General features: G+C 50.0%; 1 protein-coding gene across 2 annotated transcripts in view; it reads right to left on the minus strand.

Annotated features, from left to right (window-relative positions):
- Nucleotides 1-21,105, minus strand: part of Kcnn3 (potassium calcium-activated channel subfamily N member 3) — a 149,309-nt gene that overhangs the window by 19,014 nt on the left and 109,190 nt on the right. For both annotated transcript variants that reach the window (XM_032897952.1, XM_032897953.1), the window contains exon 4: nucleotides 6,275-6,416. In XM_032897952.1, coding sequence (XP_032753843.1) covers nucleotides 6,275-6,416 — 142 coding nt within the window. The remainder of the gene's footprint in view (nucleotides 1-6,274; nucleotides 6,417-21,105) is intronic.

Genomic DNA, 21,105 nt, shown 5'->3' on the forward strand with positions numbered 1-21,105 from the left:
GTCTGCAATGCTTCCTGTCCTGTGACCCTGGATGACCTGTGGGAGATGACTCTTCCCAGTGCTGGCCAGTTCTCAGTGCTTTGTAGTAAAAGTGAGTCTTGGGGAGGTAAACCCTTGGGCAATCAGGCCCCTTGCAGTGTGGCAGGTGACAGCGTCCAGTGTGGCAGGTGACAGCGTCTAGCGCATGGAGGCCCTGTCTGCTTTGACTCATTTGTCCCCGGCTCACATCAGCAGGCCCAGGGGGAAGACCCTTGTGCAGACCGTAGTGTGCAGGCCACAGCTGGCATTTGAGAGAGTCCTGAGAATGGCCAAATGAAGAGCTGACACCTTTTCGCCAAAGATGACAGTGGCCTCCCAGAGGGACACTTTGATAGTCACTGGCTACAGTGCTTGTCCCAGTGTGGGTCTTTCTTCTTGAGGCTCTAGGCTCTAGGCAGCACAGGGATCAGCTTTCAGAAGGAGCCGCACGTGCATTTTCAAGGGGACAATACTTCTGCCTACAGCTAGGATTTAAGTGACCCAGTAGAACACTCTCTGCCTTTCCAGGATCATGTTCTCAGTCTGTTCATCAGTCTCCCATCTCCCAACTCCCACAGGAGAACACAGAGAGGAAGAGCAAAGCAGCAGGCCTGAGAGAGCCACAGAATACCAGGCCGTCTTTCCTGCCCAGTCCATTAGCTATCCACCTGACTGTCAGTGCAAGGAGCGGGCCAGGACAGCAGTATGTCCCTGTGCTGAGAAACACCCTCCTCAGTGCTGCCTGGTGGCCTGTGAGTCGTGAGGAAGGCAGACAGAATCCCTTCACCTGGTTCTCTAGTGGCCCATGGAAGCCATCCCTGGCCTCTCCTCACAGACCACTGCTCTCTCTCTGAACACGGTGCCATCTTGACCACCACCTACGGGGAGAGGTGGAGGTCTTCGGAATTCCAGCGGTGATCCCCCATGCTACAAAGCAGAGCATGGAGCCCACATTAGCAGTTTGAGATGCTGGGGTGAAGGAATCTACCAGCAACACATTTGGTTTCATAGGTTTTATACTACGTGTGAGAAACAAGGAGAGTATTTCTCAGAAATGCTACATTCTATAGCCAACTTGGGACAAGTGTATTTCACACCTTCCCCCGTCCCTCTGATGAAGGCCATCCTGTGTGAGGTGCTAGCGTTGAAGGTGGCAACCCCTTCTCCTAGCTTTCCACACGATCCCATTAACACAGAGAAGTGACACTCTGCCCATTTGACCACCCAGCCCAAGCACAGAGCCCAGCCTGTGAACGTCTCTGGCCTCCTTTCCCCTGCCCATTGGGGGATGGGTGCATTTTCTTGGCATCTGGGACTTACTGGAGACTTTGTGCCCAATTTTTAGAGGATATGGGCAACTGGACAGCTCAGTCTATAGCTGTAATCAATTTAGCCAGTCTGTCAAAAGCAAAAAATAGCTTAAAAGAAACTGTCCTGGAGGGAGGATACGCCACCCCCCCCCCAAGCAAAGCCAGAAACATCCATCTCCTCTGTATGGAACATCCAAAAAGAAGGATGTGTCCTAACATTAAAAATGGAACATCAGAGGGAGAGGGTTCTCCCCAGGCTCTCCTGGGTCCAGAAATAATTCCACTTAAATCACCCCAGAAAGCCGGGCGTGATATCTAAAGAGCGAGTCTCCCTTTTGCTACATGGATCTTGGGAACATCATCAAAACAATTGGTCATGCACCAATTGCCGGGGTCTAGACAGGCGCTCTGCAGCTTCAGCCCTGGCCCTCAGCCTTGCTGGCTGACGATCTGACTACAGTGGACTGCTAACGGTAAGGGCAGTGCTTCACTCAGGAAATACCCATCTCACATGAGAAAGAGACTTTGGAGGGCAGAAGGAGGCAACCAAGTGCACTAAACCCCAGTACCCGATTTCTTTCAACCTAAAAATGTAAACATTCCCTCACAGATATTCTTCTTAGGATGCTACCTTCTTCACACCATTCCCACTTCAGTGGATTCGTACAATTTTAATGGGGAATTTACTAAATTTAATGACCTGTGTGTGTGTGTGTGTGTGTGTGTGTGTGTGTGTGTGTGTGTGTGTGTGTGTGTATGTATCTATGTATACAGGTGCAAGCATGGCGGTCAGAGAACAACAGAGAAGAAGCCAGTTCTCTCCTTGTACCTATGAGTCCTAGGGGTTGAACTCAGGGTATCAGGCTTGGCCTTTAGCCGATGTGCCATCTTGCCAGCCTGCACTCTTTGCTTTCTTTTAGATAATTCATTGACTGGATGTAATTAGGGAGATCGCAGACAATGATGCCGGGGCTATTAATGTGTATTAAGAGACAACCCTGTGAATGTGGTACCAAACATCAACACCCCCAGAGAATGGTGTGAGAAGCACTGTGCCCCAGGCTGCTGGTCCTCTCCAGGATGACTGAGAAGAGGGAAGGGAGGGGGGAGAGATGGAGAATGAGATAGAAAACACTTGGCCCTATTCTAATCAGCATTAATCAGAAAACAGAAGAAGGAGAAAGCCAGGGATAAGAAAACAAACAGACAAACAAACAACAGTTGGGCATGAGAAGGAAGAATGAAGAACCAGGGTCAGAGGTGAATGCTCAGTCTGAGGTCTTTAGAGGACACCCAGGAAGTGCCATGAGGCCCCCGTCCCAGTGGCCAGTCTATCGATCCCTATGGGTTTGATGTTCACTACTCTGTGTTCCCTTGGAAATGTCTTGCTTCCAAGAGTGACCTCGGTTCTCCTGGCTACCTGGGTGTGTTTGTGAGACTCAGCCATTGTGCAGCTCGCTGTGATATATGGACTGTCAGGAACCTGCCTAAGTGCAGTATGGGAGTTCATACTGTTCCAGTGTGGAATCTCAGTGGAGGTGGTGGGTAGACAAAGGGGGACAAAGAGGCATTGAGGAGAGGGCAGGATGGGATAGGAAAGATGGCAGCTACTGTAGTGACTTCTCTGGGGAGAAATGGGGAGAAAATCTGTGAGCAAATCAGCCTCTTGCCTTCAGATGCTAAGACTCGACTCCCCTGACGTTGATGGGAATCTTCGGTTCATTCCACCCAAGTCCTCTTTTAACAGAGTAGGACAGGACCTGCCTCCAACAAGCCCAGACTGCCCAAGGTATACAGGTAAGCAGAGTATTCAGACTGACCAGAGAAGGGGTGTCTAGAGGGGTGAACATATCTAAGTCATCAGCAGATTTGGGCTCAAGTCTGGACCCCAACCGCTCCACACCAGGCCTCCCACTTCCTGTTTCCAAGAGATGTCCAGCTGGAAAATCTTAGATGTTGGAAAAACAAGTGTCCCGAGGGGGAAAAGTATGAGGTGTTCTTAACTAAAGAGGCATAAAAGGAGATAAAACATAAATGAACGTGACACATGGAAGAGGGCGGCCAGGAACATTTATGGTCGACTCAGGGCTGCAGTAGATCCTGTGGGACAGCCAAAATACCATCAGCAGCTTGGAAACCAAGGCGTTTGAGGAGAGCTGCATGGGGCAGGACACTAAGCAGATGTCTTCCTAAGCCATCTGCGCTGCCCCCAGTGTCATTCTGTTTGTGTCACCTCTTCTTCATCAGTTCAAGGGGCATCTCTCAAGACACTGCTGGGGAAAGCTCACTGTCCCATTGGACAGCTACAAGGCCCATTTGTCTGCAACCCGCATTGGGGAGGCAGAGTGCATCCAGATCTGGGACACAGAGCTGACATGAAATTGCCACCAGGAAGACTCTGGGGACCCTGCGGCTCTCCCAGATACCCACAGAAGTTAAGCCAGAGCTTTGTTTTGCTTCTGGGTGCTGAATAGTAACTACATTGTAAAGTATTCTGGAAAATTCCTCATGGGGAGATGCCGGAGCTCTAGGTAGATTTGTGTTAATGAGTGAGCGCTCAAGTGCTCCAGGCCTAAGCCAACAGTGTCAAGTTGTCCAGACAGCTATAGGCTCTGCCTAATGGTGGATAATTATGCAGTTGCTGGATTGCCAAAGGAAAACAATGATTAAGGCCGTTTGCAGCAGGCACACAAAATCCTTCCCTTCCCTTCCCTTCCTGCGCAGCCCTTGCCTTGGCCTCGGTGGTGTCCATGGTAACCAAACAGGAAGCCCTACCTTTAGTCAAGGCCCTTGGAATAATAAGCAGGAGATATACATCATGTTGAGGGAGGGTGGCCTTAGCAATGTGAGCCCCTAGAAAGGAATGACTCAGCTGGAGAGTCGTGTTGAATAGGAAAAAAAAAGCCACCAGGCTTCCAGAGTGAGTGGCATTTAATATGGGTGAAGACATTGACAATGAACAAAGGGACTGTGCCATGCTGGAGCCTTTGTGGGAAGAGGCTTCTATTCCTCGAGCCAGGCTGTATTCCTGCGCTCCCAGGAAAAGCCCATGCTGGAATTTTAATACAGGAGGGCAGTGTGGGGTCCCTTGCCTGCTGCTCTTCCCACTTGAGTCTCACCACAAACTGCAAGCAACACCGTGTGCCCCAGCAGCCATAGAGGTTGCTGGGGAGGCAAAGGCAGACCACCGCCTACGCCTACAGAGAAGCAGTGTCTCGGGTCAGTGTCTCACGACCTTGCTTTAGAGCCCAAAGCCAGGAGATGTGAAACCCGGGAGCCAGAGAAACTGTGGGCCCAGGCAGCTTCCTGGATGGGGCACAGCTCCATGCTGAGAGGGAGAATGGCTGGTATTTAAAAATAACAGAGGCTCTTGCACCTCTTGGTGGAGAGGCTCCTAGTACCCTGCCTGAGAACTAGGGTGGGGCCGAAGCTCATCCAGGAGTCTCAGAAGGAGAGCCACAGCCTTCGGGTGGCATTTAACTCCTTTCTGGTAGGGAGACTCTTTGCCTGGTTTCCTGGTGACAGTTGGAGTTGTGCCAGACAGACTCCTACTGAACCATGGGAGGTGTTTGTTCTATAGCCTTACACTTACCATGATTTATCCCAGCCTGGCACTATGCCTCTGTCACTACGGCTGTTCCAAGGATGCTCGCTCACATGGGCCTGCCCTGCTTGGGAGTTGGAAAGAACAGGAGGTTGCGGTCAGCCAGCCCAGCCAGCCACCGCCCTGGGGTCTCCTCTGCTCCTAGTAGCCGGCTGGCTCCTGTCTCCCTGCCCTGGGTGGAGGTGGGCTGGTACCTTCCCTTTTGCAGACACAGGTTACTGCCTCACAGGAAGGCTGTCCTGCTTCCTGGGAGCAGTGAGAATGGAGCCCTGACAGGAGGACAACTGGGTGGAGGACAGAGCAAGACAGCGCTGAGAGATCTGAGGGTCAACCTGTGGCGACCTAGAACCTCTCTGGACTGAAACCCCGTTTTTAGCTTCGATGCCCCCCACCCCTGGCAGAGCTGTGTGCTCCTCTCTTCAGGGTTTTTTCTCTTCTAAGAGGAGGCTCTCCCTATGCTGAAAGAAGGAAGGCTGGCATTCATTCTGAGACTCCATGTAGGACATCAAAGTGGACACCCCTATCCCACCCCTAAAGTATCCCCCAATCCCGATTGTTTCAAAAGTGGGGAGATAGCTTGGATACAGCTCTCACTATTTACCCAAAATGTTCACATCAATTACTTCCTGAGGTCCACAAGCCAGTGAGGAGGCCAGCCAGGTGTCCAGCTACACTTTACCCAAGAGATTGCAGGCTCCACAGGTGACAGCCGAGTGCCTGGCCCAGAGGCCACAGTGAGGGGATAGTGAAAATTCTGGTCCTGTGTCTAACCTGTGCACCACATCCCTCCCACAGGCTGCACACTGCACAGGGAAAGGCAGAAAGAAAGAGGCCTGGAGCCTGAGGCATTTGGTTGAGGGTAGGAAGAAGTAGGCCTTGGTGCTGGTTGCCGGCCAGGAGACCTGCTGGTTTTACCAGATACCTATGCTGAAAGCATTTGACACTCACTAGAGCCTGTGCTCCAATGTTCAAGAGGGGAAGACAAAGCCTGGGAAAGTCAAGAGTTGGCCCAGAGCCATGTGGATGCGCCAGAACTCAAGCCAGCAGCCAACCCCATCCAGGACCCAGGTCCCTTCAGGCTGGCTCAATGTTCTATTTCTGAGCTCCAGCTACACTCGATCAGGACTGATACCAAGGAGCATGGCAAACTATAAGCTTGATGTTCCCTGGTAGTGAGCAGAGCGTCAGAGCAGCAACCAACTCCAGCTCATGCTTGCCCCGTGACTTGCAGGGGATAGGCATGAGTGCCTTGTGACTAGCACCCCTCCCTCTCCCCAAGAAGGCCCCTCTGTGCTCTTGCATGGCCCTTGAGGACAGGGCCACGAGCAGAGGCGGTACTCACCATGATGCCAGTGAGAAGACAGACACCTTTCCCACAGTATGTGTGGGGCACCATGTCCCCATAGCCAATGGAAAGGAACGTGATGGAGATGAGCCACATGGCACCCAGAAAGTTACTAGTTACGTCCTGCTGGTCATGGTACCTGCCGAGGGAAGACAGGAGTTAGTCCATGAGACCCCCATTCCCGGGAGCAGAGGCTGAGGACGACAGTCTAAGGTGGTGTGGGAAGCCACCTCTCTTTAGGCTCCTGAAGTTGCTGCATCAGAGCCTACCCAGGCCCTGCCTGCCGACAGCCGCTGAGTCCCAAAGGTAAAAATGTTTCGTCACGATCTGCAACACGTTGTGGATATACAGATATACAGACTATTGGTAGGACAGCTTCAGCTGAGATCGTGCATGAATAATATTCAAAGTTTCCTTCTAAATCGACCTTCTATATGACTATATGATTAATCAGAAATCACAGGCTCTTGGTCAGATCTCCCCCCCTCCCTCACACACACACACACACACACACACACACACACACACACACACATACACACACACACACACACACACTGAACAATGACTTAGACTGGTGTCTCCTGTGTGTGTAGAGGGAGGCCCTTGTGGCTTGGGTCTCTTTGGGAACTGACTCCACAGGCTGGGGCTCTGGCATGTTCACAAAGGCTCAGCCTCCTTCTGACTCAAATATTTGTGGCAGGACACAGCTAGAAATATCACGTCCCCTGCCTGGAGGCCATTCTAGCCATGTTTCCTCCCTTTCCTCCGGAGAACCTGGCCCCGGGGCTCTGCTCTGTGGATATACAGACATTGGCAGAGGGCTTTGTAGGAGAGACACCGGCAGGTACCTCCCTTGTTTTCTGGAAGGGGTCTCCCTATGTAGCTCTGGCTGGCCTGGAAATTGCTATAGAGACCAGGCTGACCTCGAATTCACAGGGATCCTCCTGCCTCTGCCTCCTTGAGTGCTGGAATGAAAGGCAAGAACCACCACATTCAGCTTGAAGGTGCCTGCTATTGTTCAAACGTATTCCCTCCTCAAATGCAGATGTTCCCCAGATGATGGGAGATGGCCATTTAGATAGATGGATAATTTGTACTATGTAGTTCAAGTTAGCCTTGAACTTCTGGTCTTCCTCCACAAATGACAGGATTGCAGGCCTGTGCCCTTTCACCTGACTTAAAAAAGTTTTTGTGCATCAGTCTGCTTGCTTTGCTCCTGTGCCTTCTAGATTCGAGGACATAACTTCCTTCCCTCTGGAAGATGTGTCAACCAGGTGCCTTCCCAAACACTAAACGTACTGGCATTTGTATAATGCCATGATATAATGGGCATCCTAGTATCCAAAACCATGGGGGCTAGCCTTTTCTTCTTTGTAACTTATCCTGTCTGTGGTGCTCTGTGACAGTAGCACTGTGGACTGAGGTGGGAGCAGGGCACAGTTCTGCAGGTAGGCAGGGGGAAAGGGGCTCAAACTCAGCATGCAGGGGTGGGGGATGGCAAGGGAGGAAAGCCCTTCCTCAAAGGGTCATTTTACTGGACCAGCGTGAGTGGCACCCAGGACAATCTTACTCCTGATAAATCTCCCAGCTAGCTATTTAGAACCCACTGGGTGGGGAACATAACAAGGGGCAGAGAGATCAAGCCAGCCTTTTTGAGGAGAGGGGGCAACTCTCTGGGAATGTTGATAGCATACAGATTCAAGGGCTGGTAAGGGCTGAGCCCTAGCTACACTGAGCTGCAATCTCCATGCCCTGAGACTGGTACCCGTGAGTGATCCCCAGCACTGCTTCCCCAGATCCACCCTCCCTGTGCCTCCCTTCCTTCCGTGTGCAGGGGTATCTGAAGCACAAGTGTATCTGGAGATGCCCCTGGAGGAAGCAGAAAGGCTGCTAGCCACAGAGAAGCGTCTAGTTGAGGAACACCGAGGCAGTACAAAGGATTACATCCACTGAGCCCTGCTGAATAGCTCTAAACCCACTCTATTTCTTATGGCACCCTTCGAAGTCCTGACGGGCCAGCAGCGAGAAGCACAGAGACGCTGAGTGATGCATAGGAAGTAACTGATGCAAAGCCCGTGACCTCTGCTGCCCCACTGGACAGCAGAGAAACGGAAGTGACTGGCACGTGTCCTAGGGAGAATATGTCCATGGAAGGTGGGCACCTGGGTTTCTGCAGTAGACAGATGGCTTGGGAGACCAGTGCTCAGAAGAGGCTGGAGGGCCTGGACAAATGTTTGTATTTGGCATTAGAGGGCTTGGAGGAAATTCTGGGTCCCTGGTAGAGGAAGTACGAGCAGGATGCTTAAAAAGATGATACACAACAGCAAGGAAGCCAGGTCTGCATAGTGCAGAACTGGAAGCAAGATGGCTGCCGCTCCGTACTGCCCTCAAGTCCAGTTCCAAAGCAACAACGGGTGGCAGTGGCTTTCACTGCTGCCTGTACACGGGCCTGGGCACCTGGAACCTCTGGGGACAGTTGAAGATAGCTTCAATCGCCCCATCATCCCTGTTTTAAAATAGGCTCCCTCCAATTCCCAGCCATGCTCTGCTTCTCCTAGGAGCCTGGCTGGCTGCTTCTTCCCAGCTCATGTGCCCAGGCTGACCTGTTCTGATCCCCTGGTCATCCTGGAGAGGCTCAGATTTAGCATCCCACTCTTCCCTCAGGGATCGAGCCTGCCACTGCCCCACTGTGCCACCCTCTCCTCTCACCCCAGCTGACAGGTATCTGTCCACCGTCCCGCTGGATTGTCCTTGGTCTGCAGCCCCTTTCTGATGTTGGGAGATGACAGGCTCTGGCTCCCAGGCTCTAGGCTACAAAACTAGATTCTGTGATTGGTGGCCTAGCAAGACTCAGTGGTAGTGGGAAGGACAGACAGACTGACAGAGCCTGCACAACAAACCAGCAGCACAGAAGCAAACGTTGCAAGGGCACAGCCGGTAGCACACAGGGCCTGGGCACCTGGAACCTCTGGGGACAGTTGAAGATAGCTTCAACTGTGACTAGCCAGGAAGAGAATTTTCTGGAGAAGAAGCTCCGGTCAGGTCTGAGGACAGTGAGATTCAGTCAGGATGGATGAGCAACATCTGGGTGTGGTCCAGTGCCAGCTGCACTGTGCTCCATGGCTGTGGACAAGTAGTGTAAAAAAAAAATTCCTCTGTGACTCAGTTTCCCTATCTGCTAATGGGAAGATTAAAAGAAAAAACCTGCAGGAAACACCAGGACGGTGCAAGTCTGTAGCCCCGAGTGGGTTCTCGGCACATATCAGCAGTGACTGTCTGTATGGGAAGGGCAGAAACCGAAAAGGTAGGATTTATGACACCAGAGGAAAGTCCGACAGGGGTATAGTAAGGAATTCACAGGACTGTCCCAGATGAATCTGCTGTGAGGCCACTGACAAGAGACTTGGCATGTGAGCATGAGCTGTCCGCAGTCTACAGAGGTCAGGCCCCAGGCGGGAAGCGTTTGCCGCTGCACCTGAGGCAGTAGTGGGAGCCTTGAATGACAACCAGCTGACCGAGATTAGCATGCGGCAGTGCAGTAGTGTGTGACCGGTGCGTCCCTGTGCCTGCAGCACCTCGCAGGTCTTTTCTGGCAAACTCTTGAGCAGCTGCCTGGCCTCAGCGTCACAACACCCAACTTTCACATGCGTGAATTCTGGGGTGCAGAGATCAGAGATAAAGGGCAGTTACATACAGGGCAAGCCAGGTATGGTGGTTCGTGGCTTTAATCTCAGCACTTGGAATGCAGAGGCAGACAGATCTCTGTGAGTTGGAGGCTAGCCTGGTCTACATGGTGACTCGTAGGACAGCCAGGGCTAGATACAGAGACTTCATCTCAAAAGCAAAACAAAACAAAGCAAGCAAGCAAACAAACAAACAAAAACACTTAAAGATGACAAGTAACTGCTTTTTCTATGATTTTTCAAAAATACTCTTGTGGGTTACTTTTATCTATCTATCTATCTATCTATCTATCTATCTATCTATCTATCTATTATGTATCTATTTATTATGTATCTATCTATCATCTATCTACCTATCTATCTATCTATCTATCTATTATGTATCTATGTATCATCTATCTATGTATCTATCTATGTATCTATCTATGTATCTATTATGTATCTATGTATCTATGTATTATCTATCTATCTATCTATGTATTATCTATCTATCTATCTATCTATCTATTATGTATCTATGTATCATCTATCTATCTATCTATTATCTATCTATCTACCTATCTAAAACAATGCCTTAAAACAAAATAACATTTTTTAAAAATCAAGTTTTTCCTTAAATATACATACATATATAAACAAAAACACCCTCTGCTGTGTGATAAGGAGAGGAAAAATAGAACCTAAGAAAGCCACCCACTCACTAAGTGCCCAGCAGCTGCCCTTCTTCTTGCAGGGTGACGGAGAGGCCAGCGTTAGTTGACCTGGCCCTGCTGCTGGGAGCCACTGCTGAGTTGTGGCAGGAGAGCTGTGATGGAGGTGAGACCCACTTGCAACTCACCAACAGGAAGTGATGAGCGACAGTCAGCTGGTGATTCAGACTGTGGGAGGGAGAGCAGCTCGAAGCCTATTCACAGTTTTAAGTGGTTTACACATCTCACACATCCACGTACTAATCTCATGCTATTTTTTGCAATAGAGAAATTTGGGGAGGAAGTAGTTTCATGTTTTTTCTTTAAGGGCTGAGGAAGAAAAGATGAAGTTTTTCTTTCAATTCAAGAATAATTATTATAATTTTCCCTTCAGGGTGGACCATGGCCTGCCTCTCTCTCTCTCTCTCTCTCTCTCTCTCTCTCTCTCTCTCTCTCTCTCTCTCCTATATAATATTACAAAATAAATAAGAGCTATGGAAGAGTATGACTGGAGAGCTATCTCATTAAACACACATGCCTACCTTTGTTCTACAAATCTCTTACAACTAAGTTTGTAGTCCCTTCTAAAAATAAGCAAACAACCGGGAACCTCTAGACATCTGGCGAAGGCCTCTAACATACAGAGACAAACTAAATTAGTCACTTAAAGCAAAGGAAAAGGAATAAGGATTGATCAAACAGATCGTTCACAGGGAACTATTGGGCAGGGCTAGTCAGCCGTGGGAAGGAACCTATAATTAACATTGCAAGGGAGATAACATAAGACATTGCACCTATGAAGCAAGAGTGGAGGGAGGGGAGCCTGTAGCCAGGATGTATCATATGACAGAAGAGCCTGTTTTCAATGAAGGAAAAAGAACGGGCGCTCTGTGCTGGGAAAGTCAGTCGGATGGAGCAGGAAGAGAAATCGCGCACGTCTCCCAAATGGCAGAAAACTGAAAGAATGAAAAGGAGCATAAAGCATGAGAAAACGGATAAATCTGTCTACTGGTGCAGGTAACAGTTCCTGAGAGACAGAACTCATGGGGTGGGGCTGGGAAGATCATCACTGAAGAAGTCATCCCAAAAATTCCCCAGACCGGAAGAGCTGAGCTTCTACGAAAGCCCGTGGTACAATGGACAGCGACAGGCTCCGGGCCAGGCATATTACTGTGAACGTTCTCACCTAGGAGGGAGATCTGCACAGATCCATGATAACAGGAGAGGAAGGGGTGAAAGTCACATAGAGAAATCACTGATTATGACTTTTGACTTCTCCCAGAAACCATGGAACTTAGAAAGTCATGGGATGCATCTGTCAAAAGTCTAAAAGAAAGTGAGGCTGGAGAGATGGTGGAGTGGTTAGACACACTTGTTGCTCGTGCACAGAACCCAGGTTCAGTTCCCAAAACCCATATGGTGGCTCACAGCCATTTGTAACTCCAGTTCCAGGGGATCCAATCAGTGACCTTCTTCTGGCTTCCACAGGCATCACGTGATGCAGATACTGGCACACAGGTAAAACATTCATACACATAAAGTCTAAAAGGAAGTCTAAAGGAAAATACTTTCCAAATCAGAATTCTGGTCAAGAGAGACAATCTGTGATGGTTTGAGTGACAGTGTTCCCCCATGGGCTCAGACATGTGAAGATTTGTCCATAGTTAGTGGGACTGTTTGGGAAGGATTGGGGAGTGTCCTGGATGGTTTTCTGTCCATTTGATACAAGGTAGAGTCATCAGATAGGAGGAAGATTCAATTGAGGGAATGCTCTCATGGGATTGAACTGTAATCAAGCCTGTGGGACATTTTTATAATTAGTGATTGATATGGAAGGATCCAGCCCATTGTGGGTGTGGCCATCCCCAGGCTGGTGGTCCTGGGTCAATAAGAAAGTAGACTGAGCAAGCCATGTGGAGCAAGCCAATAAGCAGCATCCCTCAAAGCCTCTGCACCAGCTCCTGCCTCCAGGGCCCGGCCTTGTTTGAGTTCCTCTCCTGGCTTCCTTCAGTGATGAACAGTGATATGGAAGTGTAACCTAAATAAACCCTTTGTTTCCCAAATTGCTTTGGTCATGGTATTTCAGCACAGCGATAGTAACCCTAACCAAGTCAAGAAGTGTGGCCTTGTTGGAGGTGTGTCACTGGAGGCGAGTTTAAGGTTTCAAAGGTTCTTTTCCAGTTAGCACTCTCTACCCTGTGATTGTGTCTCAAGGCGTGAGCTCTCAACGGCAGCCCCAGTGTTATGCCTGCCTGCCCGCTGCTGTTCTTCCTATAATGATCACAGAGCCTCTGAAACTGTACGTCCCAATAAACTCTTCTAGAAGTTCCCTGCCTCATGGTATCTTATTACAGCAACAGAAACCTAACAAAGACAGTACCGAAGCATCAGCTGAGTCTGAGAGAGACAGAGTAAAGGGCGTTTCCCTATTTCCAAGGCTCTAGAACAGCAGCTCTCAACCTGTGGGTAGAGACCCTGCTAGAGGTCTCATATCAAATATTGCATATCAGATATTTATATCAGTTCATAACAGTAGCAAAATTACAGTTATGAAGTAGCAGCAAAATAGTTTTATGGTTGGGGTCACCACAGCATAAGGGCCCATACTAAAGGGCCACAGCATTAGGAAGGTTGAGAACCTCTGGTCTAGAAGCTTCATTTTCCCCAGGGTGCCACACTGAGTGCCTTATTGGGGTCACTATTGCTGTGATGAAACACCATGACCCAAAGCAACTTGGGAGTGAAAGGGTTTGTTTCACTCACAGTTCATCATCAGAAGCAGTGAGGGCAGAAACTCATGAAGGCTGAAACCTGGAGGCAGGAGCTGATGCAGAGGCCATGGAGGGATGCTGCTTACTGGCTTGCTCCACGTGGCTTGCTCAGCCTGCTCTCTTATAGAACCCAGGCCCACCAGCCCAGAGGTAGAAGCAGCCACAGGCTGGGCTCTCCCCGATCAATCACTAATTAAGAAAACGCTCTACAGCCAGATCTTATGGAGGTGTTTTCTAAATCAAGATTCCCTCCTCTTAGATGACCTTAACGTGTGTCAAATTGACATAAAACTGGCCAGCCCTGTGGGGTTAGGTTCTCCAAAGTCCAGGAGAAAGAAGACCAGGGCTAGAGAGGTCTGTCCTACAAAAGAGAAAAGACCAGGACACCAGTCTGAAGGCAGGAGGCTCTGGTGCCAGCCAACTTACGACAAGTGGCTCAGACAAACAGCAACGCTGGAGTTAACAGGTGATCAGTACACAGAAACCCAAGCAAATGAGGAAAAGTGATAATTAGCAACTCTAGAGAAGATGAAAGGCTCCGGAGAAGAAGGAAAACGATGGAGTTTTACTATGGGATCCAACTATGAATAGACTCAAATTAGCCTTGATTAAGTAATGTAAACATTGATTTTTGATTTAGCCAAAGTAATATAGTTATTATTTAAAAAAAAACAACTGGGGACAGGAAGAGCTGAGGGGGAGGAGAGAGCTAGAGTTCACCTTTAACAGGAAGTGAACAGACAATACTTGACACCAAAGCTGCCAGAGCGCACAGTCTGAGCATGACTTTCAGAGGCCTGGAGGAAACGCTGAGTTCATCAGCAGAACCTTGGAAGTCAGATGCCTCCGGAAACAGATCAGCAGGGAGAGCTAGGCTCGCGCAGGCTTTAGAGTCTCTGCAGGAAGCTTGCAGGAAGATCTGAGACACATATCTGCAATCTCAGCATACAAGGGTCTGAGGCAGAAGGATTGTAGTGAGTTCAGAGGCTACACAGCAAGATAGTGTCAAAAAAAAAAACCTAAAATAAAATGATCAGTAAATATTAAAACATTTTGCAGCCATGCCTATCAAACATAAAAGCAAACCAAAGGTCAAGTACTCAGTTGGTAGGCTGCTTGCTTAATGTTATGGCTTCAGTGAGAATGGCCCCCAAGGCTCATAGATTTGAGTGCTTGGTTCTCAGTTGGCCGAACTGTTTGGGGAAGGATTAAGAGGTGTGATTTCATTGGAGAAGGTGTGTTACTGGGGTGGGCTCTAAGGTTTCAAAAGCCCACATCAGGCAGTCATCCTCTCTCTGTCTTTCAGATAAGACATAAGCTGTCTGTAACTTCTCCAGCACCATGACTACCTGCCTGCTGCCATGTTCCCTGCTGTAATAAGCATGGTCTAGCCTTCTGAAACTGTAAGCAAGCCCCTAATTAAATGGTATCTTTTATAAGTTGCCTTGGTCATGGTGTCTCTTCACAGCAATAAAACAGTAACCGAGATACCTAACACGCATAGAGCCATGGCCTTGAAACCCAGCACTGACATGACTGAATTATGGCACACATCCATAGATCCCAGCCCTCGGGAGCTGGAACGGGAGGATCAAGGGAGCTACTTAGCAAGTTCAAGGTCAGTCTGGGATAGAGGCAAATGACAAACTTAACAGGGCTTAGAATCAGCAAGGAGCCACCCCTGTGTGTGTTTATGAGTTCTGAGAAGTTTAATTAACAAGGAAGACCATCCTGAACATGAGAGCGCTGCCTCATGGACTGGGGTCCTAAAGAGGACCGGGTAGAGGTGAGCTGAGTGCCAGCATCCATGTCTCTGCACCCTGCCTGTGGACACAGTGATCGGTGGCCTCATATCTGACCCCTATGCTTTCCCGGCCAGAGTGGACTACATTCCCAGACCACAAGCCAGAATAAAGTCTTCCCTCTTTAAGTTGTTTTTGCTAGACATTTTGTTGCAGGGATAATTAAAAAAAAAAAGTAACCAACACACAAAACATAAAAAGAAAATAATAAGCATCCAGAAGGGCTCTCCAGCCCCAAGCCCCCGCCCCCACCAGCGTGCTCCCACAGTGCTCCATCACCACCTCACAGCAAGATCAGTACCCTGGATTTTTGGTTTCTCTCTCTTGTTTTCTTCACGGTGAACTTTACCTCACAGTGTGCTCTGTAGCCTTTGGAATGGCTGCTCCTCATCCCTCCCTTCCGAGGTAGTCACCACCTTTGCAACCCCGTTCTCTGAATATGGAATGAACTAGTAATTTGCTTCTTATGCATACAATGTAGCAGAGGCAACGGAAGTTCTCCTCAGAAGTTAGACTGTGGCAAGGCTGCGCTTTCTGTCTTGGTAATTTTTCGCCTACTGTCTCTGGCACTGCTCTTCCTGAGAGGATTCATTGTCATATCTTGAAGCAAGCCAATGGAGAGGCCCCTACAGTGAGGGCCTTTCCCTTGCCACCAAGCACAGGAGTGAGCTTGGACACCTAAACACTGGAAGAAAAAAGGGTCCTAACTTCATGAGACATCTTGAGCCAGAGGTACCCACTGGAGATGCCTTGGAATGCCTGGTCCTTGGAGATCATAATCATGTTTGTTTATTAAGGGGGCTCATGATATGATATGATGTGATATATGAAAGTCAGAGGAAAATTTGTAGAAGAATATTCTCTCCTTTTATCATGTGGATCAGAGATGGAACTCAGATCATTTGGTTTGGTGACAAGGGCCTGTGTCTACTGAGCCACCTTGCTGGCCCTCAAGTGTTGTCGATGGACTTTCAGACTTCGTTGGAGCTGTATTTCTCCGTAGTCATTACACTTACTGCTTCATGTTTAGGAAACCCCTCCATCCCTAAGATGAGACTTTCTGCAGTTCCTCTGAAACTGGTTTCCTCCCCCTGACTCTCAGTGCGTCCCCCATGTGGAAGTGGTTCTATTTCTGAGTTCTTCATACTGTTCCATTGGCCTATTAACCCTACAGTTACATAACAGTTCTCTTGTAGCCTTTTCTGGGTACCACCTCCATACCTATCATGTAGTAGGTGCTCACTAAACGTCTGTGGCACGAATATGGCTCTCTGATGTTCCTGTGCCATCCTGAAAGCAACACCAACTGGAGTCGCTCAGGGGAGTATGCTAGGAGCCCAGCTGTTGTCTCCGGCCAAAGTGGCTGCCAAATTCCTTGAGCTTGGCGTTGATTTTCACTATTAATAAGAACTCAGCTTCTTGACACTGGCTGTGACCAGTTCCAGAACAGGGTGATGGGAGTGAAGCCCAAGGGAAGAAGAGCATATGCTTCTTCCTTTGTCTCCAAGCGAGTTGGGACACTTGTGTGAAGTAGACTCTCTTCAGGAGTCTTTCCATATGGATCTCAGTGATGTGATGGCTCCAGCCATTTGTCCGGGGCTGGTTTGTTTGTTGGAATGTCGGACAGCTCAAGCCAGCCCTTCTGTAGAACTCCCTCCAAATGATGATTGCCCTCAACTTAGAGTTCACGCTCAGATTCCCACAGTCAAACCCTGTGCTGAGCCTGGAGATCTCTGCCCAGGTCACCGATGAAGAACTCACAGCCTGCATCTGGCTCGGTGGGAGCCTGGATCCCACTGCACCGCTCTCCTCAGATCATCCTGCCCCTTGGCATCCTCAGTAGCTTGCTGTCCTCCCCCCACTCCCTTTGACCTTGCTTTCTAAGCCTCTTGCCCTGGTTCCCTTGGTGTCTGTCCCAAGCTTACCTTGTACACACACCTCTCCATCCCACCATGTCTGCCTTTATCTTCACTGATGCCCTCTAATTGATCCTATAAGACCCAGCTCAAACCCCTCTGGTGGCTGGAGCTCTTCCCCTGACTTCCACACCGTGCAGCACCCCCACAATCCAGCTGTTGCTCTGGCTCTGTGCTGCTGTTTGGCGTCAATGTGAAACACAGGCTCTGGGACCAGACCACAAATTCTTGGTGCTTTCCCACAGTACATGCAGTACATTGTCTCCGGCTTTCCAGTAAAAGGAGACACCAGCTCACAGAGTTCATATCCAGTGAATGGGAACAGAGCCTGGCACGGGGCTAACTGAGCACTGTTAGCTGTCCTGCCATGACGGCCTTTCGGGTGAGACTTGTTTCAACAGACCTGGAGAAACACCCAAAGGCTGTCCTTCATACCTTAATGGCTTTGTGACCTTGAACAAATCCTGTCCCCATCCTGTCTTCAGGGAATCAGGTCTACTCACTCCAGCCCTATCTTACCAGAGTGTGGAAGAGCTGTCAGCCTTCTGTGCGTGACACAGATAGAGGCATGTGATTGCCTCCGGAAGAGCCTCCCACCTGGGGCTCTGCCCTAGTGGCAAGGACAGCAGCACAGACGTGGGGAAAGCGGGCATCAGAGAGTGCTGCTTGGGAAAAGCCCAGCTTCTCTGCAGTGCCTTTCGTCTGCTGAGCCACTCTGCCTTCTGGGTGGACCACTGCCCCTTCCCTGGCTCCACCAAACCTTGTCAGCTTTGCCTTAAAGAGAGTTCCAGAGTGTGAGCACTCAGGCTTCCCTTGTCCTGTCACAAGGCCCATGAAGGTGCCGGCTAATTTGGCCTCTCTGTTTCTGCTTGCACAGCCACCGTAGTGTCACTGCAGCAAGGGAATGGCCTATCAAAGAGCACAACAGACATCCCTGGGTCCTTCAGAGCAAAAGCTACCACTTCCAAGTGCCTAAAGACCATCCCTGCAGACCCACGGGGCCTCTGTGAGGTCCTTTGCTGTAAACCTCCCCTTCCTCCTCTGACATCTACTCAGCACCTCAGCAGCCTGAACTCTCCCCATCTCCTAGCTTTCCTACTCGCTACCAATGCTCAGAAGCCCCTTCCCCTAGACTACAGTAGTCCTTGGCTCACATCAGCGTCTTGGTAAGACTCTGGGTCACCCTGTTCCCACCTGCACTCCTGCTGCTCTTACCAGGCCCCGGCTTCCTGTCCTGGGACACCCCTTCCCCACCACCCCTTCATTGCAGCACCCAGCACGATGCATGTTTGATTTTGCCATTGCTGTTCCTATTTGCCACACCCCTTTACTGATGCGTCCCTGCTACTCAGTGAATGCTTGCTAAGCAAATGCATGGAAGGAGACAGGGGACAGCCCACTTAGTCAGAGCCCTGGCCCAAACAGGCAGGACAAAGTTCACAGAGCTAGAGGGTTGTTGCCTTAATTTCACATATAGGCAACAACAACAACAACAACAACGACAAATGATAACTGACCAAACTGGCTTCCCCTAGCAAGAGAAAGGAGAAAGCTGGAACCTGACCTCCTCCCAGCCCAGGCACAGAACCCACAGAATGCAGGACAAAGCATGGGGGCAGCCTCTGACCCTAGCTGCATCATCGCTGGCCTAGCAGTGTCTCTGCCTCCGGCTAATGGCAAGGCTGTGTGTGACTGGCTATTGCCAGCTCCTCAGAGGGAGCCTGACAAGTTAGTGCCGAAGGGGAGACTGGTCATGGAGTCCTTACTTCTGCCTTTGTCCAGGCCCCTACTTGGCTCTAAAAATCAAATATCCTTAGCATACCAGGGCCTGCCATCACTGGGATTTCTCAAGGGCTTTGTGGGTTCTGGGGAAATGTGGGGTGTGTGTGAAGAAGTCACTGAAACTCAGAGTTATCTGAAAAGTAAATGTCTTCAGGGACATCAGAACTATTCCTGCTTATCCCACCCAAAAGACAGCTCCTTCTATAAAGGTCTTCAAAGGTGAAACAAAAGTCAGAGCACAGGTCCTAGAGACCACTTGTCACGACGCGGTCAGAAAGCCACGTCCAGTACACTGTTTATCAAGAGCTGACTTCGAGTTTAGAGATGTGAGGATGTTCCCTTTTGTCAGCTGCATCTTTCCAAGGCCCATCTAAATCCAGCCGTTTGTTTCCAGGCTTAGGAACTAACAGCATGCACCCAGAGGTGAGGAAGCAGAGCCCCCAGAGGTCAGGGACATCTAGATGACACCAGCTGAGCTTCCCCGCATCTCTGGTTGTTTCCACTCCCCCCACCCTGCCACAACCTTCCCAGAGGAAGCAGTGTTTGAGGGGAGCCAGCTGCTAGTCCCTCCACAATCCATCTTCTTCTCAGAGGGAGTGCTGTCCACCTCTTTGGATGGTTATTAAATCAAAAACCAGATGGCTCATCTGGCAAAGCGTTCTCAATTTGCAGTGTTTCTTTCTTCTTATTAAAAAATATTTCTATGTTTTCTGATTGGGAAATGTTTAACAAGATGTGTGGAAGTGGAGAAGAGTGACTGGCTGGAAGGAGAACTATTCCTGGGGAGGTGTCTTCCAGGGCCGTAGGCTGTGTGTGGTGAAGAGGGCGTGGGCAGGGAGGTTTCCCATGCCAGCCCTGCAGTGTCTAGCCGTGGTAAGTGCTTGCCTCTCCACGTTTTAGGCATTCTCTCTGACAGGAAGCATGCTGCAGCTTTCCTGGGTTCACGGAACCATCACAGGAGAGATCAAACATGACTCCCACCGAACTTAGCTCTTCACACACATCGTGGCTGAGGTTAGCCTCTTCATTCAGTCAACAAGGAAGAGTGAGCCGGGCTTGGTATCTACTTCACGAAGCTAGACTCCAAACAACCCCACCGTGGCAAAAGCCATGTTTAACTGAGACAAGTGCATTGGCATGGGCCTAGACATATGGGACAAGGGACCTTCTGTGAAAGCAGTGTGTTTAAGGAGCCACCAGAAGGGCTGACATGGTAGGGCCCAGCCTAGGAGGTGGTTGAGAGTTGGATGAGGTAAGCGGAGGGTCAAGGAATGTGTAAGTCAAGACACATTCTCCTCAGATCACCAGTTCAGCATGTTAGTATGTGAGAGGCACGGGGCCTGTGCTGCCTGCTGCCTGCTCTCCATAACCACGCGTCTTCCGCCCCTACCCTTCCGTTGTCTTCCCCTTTTTCCTGTTTGTGTTTTCTGTCATTCTTCCCTCCTCTTTTCTCTCCCCTCTCCTCTGGTTTTCTCTCACTTACACGGCCTCCCGGGAGGCCTTAAGAGTGGGAGCCCCACGCTCAGATAAAGGTCACCCGCCCTCCACAAGGGACCATTTCAGGGGTACCGACCAGTCTCTGCTCATGGCTGCCAGGCTATCAGATCAGGGGGCAGAAAATGAGTCAGGACAAGGTCCCTACTGTGGGGAGACCCTGAGGAGTCAGGGCAGGGGAAGTGAGTGGGAAGGTGTACCAGGAGGAGAGCCATTGTCTGCTGGCAAGCGATCTAGGGGTGGGGGTGGGGCATCAGGTAAATCAACTGATCTCTGACCCTACTCTTGGCCCTTTCTCTGCTGCCCAGGTCCTCTCCATACCCATCTCCCCTTCTTCTCATGGGCAGTACCAGCTCCCACCCTCTAGGACCCAGGCGTTGTTCTCAAGCCTGTTCTACCATCACCATGCGTCCAGTGAGCTGTGCTGCAGATCTAGGCTCCACATTCCTGCAGCACATCACTCCAGCAGTGCCCCCACCGGGCATCTTGCCTCATAGTTAGCCTGTGCCTTCTTAGCTCCCTCTAAACTGCAGCTAAGGAACTCTACCAAAACACAGGGACCTCTCATGCTCCAGTACAACAGTGGCTTCCACTGGACGGCAGGAAGGAAGAAGAGCTGTCCTCCAGAGACACCTGGAGGCTCGCACACCAGCTATGGCTAAGGCCCCTGCCCCTGGACCCCTCCAGC

This window comes from Rattus rattus, chromosome 3, assembly GCF_011064425.1.
Source record: "Rattus rattus isolate New Zealand chromosome 3, Rrattus_CSIRO_v1, whole genome shotgun sequence".
In the NCBI taxonomy this organism is placed as follows: domain Eukaryota; kingdom Metazoa; phylum Chordata; class Mammalia; order Rodentia; family Muridae; genus Rattus; species Rattus rattus.